Source organism: Rutidosis leptorrhynchoides, chromosome 3, assembly GCF_046630445.1.
Source record: "Rutidosis leptorrhynchoides isolate AG116_Rl617_1_P2 chromosome 3, CSIRO_AGI_Rlap_v1, whole genome shotgun sequence".
Classification (NCBI taxonomy): Eukaryota; Viridiplantae; Streptophyta; class Magnoliopsida; order Asterales; family Asteraceae; genus Rutidosis; species Rutidosis leptorrhynchoides.
In genome coordinates, this window is record NC_092335.1 from 595,248,865 (window position 1) to 595,251,384 (window position 2,520).

General features: G+C 37.9%; 1 protein-coding gene across 1 annotated transcript; it reads right to left on the reverse strand.

The window, feature by feature from the left end:
• Positions 1–313: 313 nt before the first annotated feature.
• Positions 314–1,222, reverse strand: LOC139902181 (uncharacterized mitochondrial protein AtMg00810-like). Its single transcript, XM_071884833.1, has one exon. The coding sequence runs from the start codon at positions 1,220–1,222 to the stop codon at positions 314–316; it is 909 nt and encodes a 302-aa protein (XP_071740934.1).
• Positions 1,223–2,520: the final 1,298 nt, after the last annotated feature.

The following is a 2,520-nucleotide window of genomic DNA, read 5'->3' on the forward strand; positions in this document are numbered from 1 at the left end:
GTTCAAGGGCATTCTGGAGGTTTAGATGGTTCACAAATTTGGGGTTCGAGTCCTTGCTGCTCGTTTGTTAAAGTTTTTTAAAAAGGCCAAGGAAGAGGGTTTGATTCCTCAATGTTCTTTGGATCAAAGTCGGTAATAGGTAAAAGTAGATGAAGATGGCTAAATCTTCCATTGTTGTATTAGCTCAAAAGCTTAAAATGAATCAGATACATCACAGTTACATATATACTAGCACTAGAGGACAAAATAGGACTAACTACTATCTAACAACATCTACCTACTTCTTAACAAAAATAATAGCTACTTAATTAAATTAAATGGAATTACAAGAGGTGAGGTGTCTTTGTCTCTTGACATATTGAGATGAGATGGTGTTGACTTTGACCATGTGGTGTATTCCTTTATCCCCCTCACAAGTTGGCAATGTGTAGGGATCACATATGCCAAACTTGGAGATGCAGGAGTGAAATGGTGATTTGCTCAACGGTTTGGTGAAGACATCTGTAACTTGAGTGGTAGAAGGAATGAAGACAGTTGAAATTTGACCAGCCTTGATTTTGTCTCTTACAAAGTGACAATCAATCTCAATATGTTTAGTTCTTGCATGCTGGATTGGATTGGCTGCAAAGGCAATAGTAGAGCTGTTGTCACAGAAAATAGTGACAGGTTTAGTTGGTGAAATGTGAAGATCATGAAGCAGACTCTGTAACCAAGTTAATTCACAAGTACAGTCTGTAAGTGCCCTGTATTCAGCTTCCGTGCTTGATCTTGAGACAACTGTTTGTTTCTTTGATTGCCATGAAATTAGACAAGAACGAAGGTAGATACAATAACCAGTAATTGATCTTCTGGAGAGACTGCATTTGGCCCAATCACTGTTACAATATGCCTGTAGTGTCAGTGTACTTGATCTTGAAAAATGGAGTCCTTGACCAGGGCATAGCTTGATATACCTAAGGACTTTATATAAGGCCTGAAGATGACTTGTCCTAGGGGTTTGACCAAATTGACTTAGAGCTTGAGCTGCATAGGATAAGTCTGGCCTAGTAATGGTGAGGTAAATGAGTTTACCAACTAGGGTTCTGTAAAGTGTGGCATCAGGTAGTGGTTCACCAACATTATCAGACAAATTAATGTTTAGATCAAGTGGAATGTTTGAAGGTTTTTCATCAAGAATGCCAGCTAAGTGTAATAACTCTAGTGCATATTTTCTTTGAGACATGGTGATCCCATCTTGGTTTCTCAAAAATTCTATTCCAAGGTAATAGTTCAGTGCTCCTAGATCTTTTATGCTGAAGTGGCATCCAGTTGTGTCTTGATGTTTTTGATGAGTTGAATATTGTTGCCAGTAATTAGTAAATCATCAACATATATGACTAGAGCAATAAAATCTGTATTGTGGCTGTAGGTGAATAATGAGGTGTCTGCATAACTCTGCTTAAAGCCAAAAGTGAGTAAGAAGTCTGTAAGCTTTGTAAACCATTGCCTATTGGCTTGTTTGAGTCCATAAAGGGACTTTTGTAGCTTGCAGACAGAGTTAGGAGGTAAATCTTTGTTGTAACCTGGTGGTAGAAGCATATAAACCTCTTCATGCAAGTCACCATGGAGAAAAGCATTGTTGATGTCAAGTTGTTCTATGGGCCAATTGTGATTAACTGCAGTAACAAGTAGTGCCCTAACTGTGACCATTTTGGCAACAGGTGCAAAAGTTTCTTTGTAGTATGTGCCTTCTTTTTGTGTATAGCCTTTAGCTACTAATCTTGCCTTGTACCTTTCTATTGAACTATCTGATTTGAGTTTAACTTTAAAAACCCGTTTTCAACCAATAGCAGTCTTGTTAGAGGGCAGAGTTGTAATGATCCAAGTGTGATTGGATTCAAGAGCTTGTAGCTCCTTATTTATTGCCTCAACCCATTTCTCATGTATAGATGCTTGTATATATGATTGTGGTTCTACTATTGAATTAATTGTGCAGATGGGATGTCTGGTATTGTGAGAGTGAATGTTGGTGTAGTTGAGATATTTGGAATGATGGAATTTTGTGAGAGAGTTGACTGTGGATTTTGGAAAATTGCAGTGGTAGTCTTTGTATTTGGATGGAATTGAATGTGACTCGGTTGAGGTTATTTTTGATATTGGTGGTTGAGATGTATTGGTGGTTGAATTGAGTGGAGGGTTGAAGTCAGATGGTTGGTGTATAGGATTGGAATTGTGTGATGAGGATGGTGAAATTGATATGTTGTTTGATGATGTGTTAGGATCATTGAGTGTTGTATGTGGTTGAGCATTGGTAGGAGTGATGACAGTTTCAATGTGTGTTTCATTGGATTTTGAATTTGAGGTGTCTGTTGATGTATTGTGAAGAGTTTGGAAGGGAAAAACTGTTTCATCAAAAGTTACATGTCTACTGACAAATACTTTGTGTGTTTGAATATCATATAGGATGTAGCCTTTTTGTGTGGTGGGTAGCCTAAAAGGATGGATGGGATGGATCTTGGTTTGAGTTTATCTGTAGGGTGA

What these genes read in the sequence shown, in the direction of transcription:
- LOC139902181 (XM_071884833.1), bottom strand. Translation starts at nt 1,222, where the DNA reads ATGTCTCAAAGAAAATATGCACTAGAGTTATTACACTTAGCTGGCATT.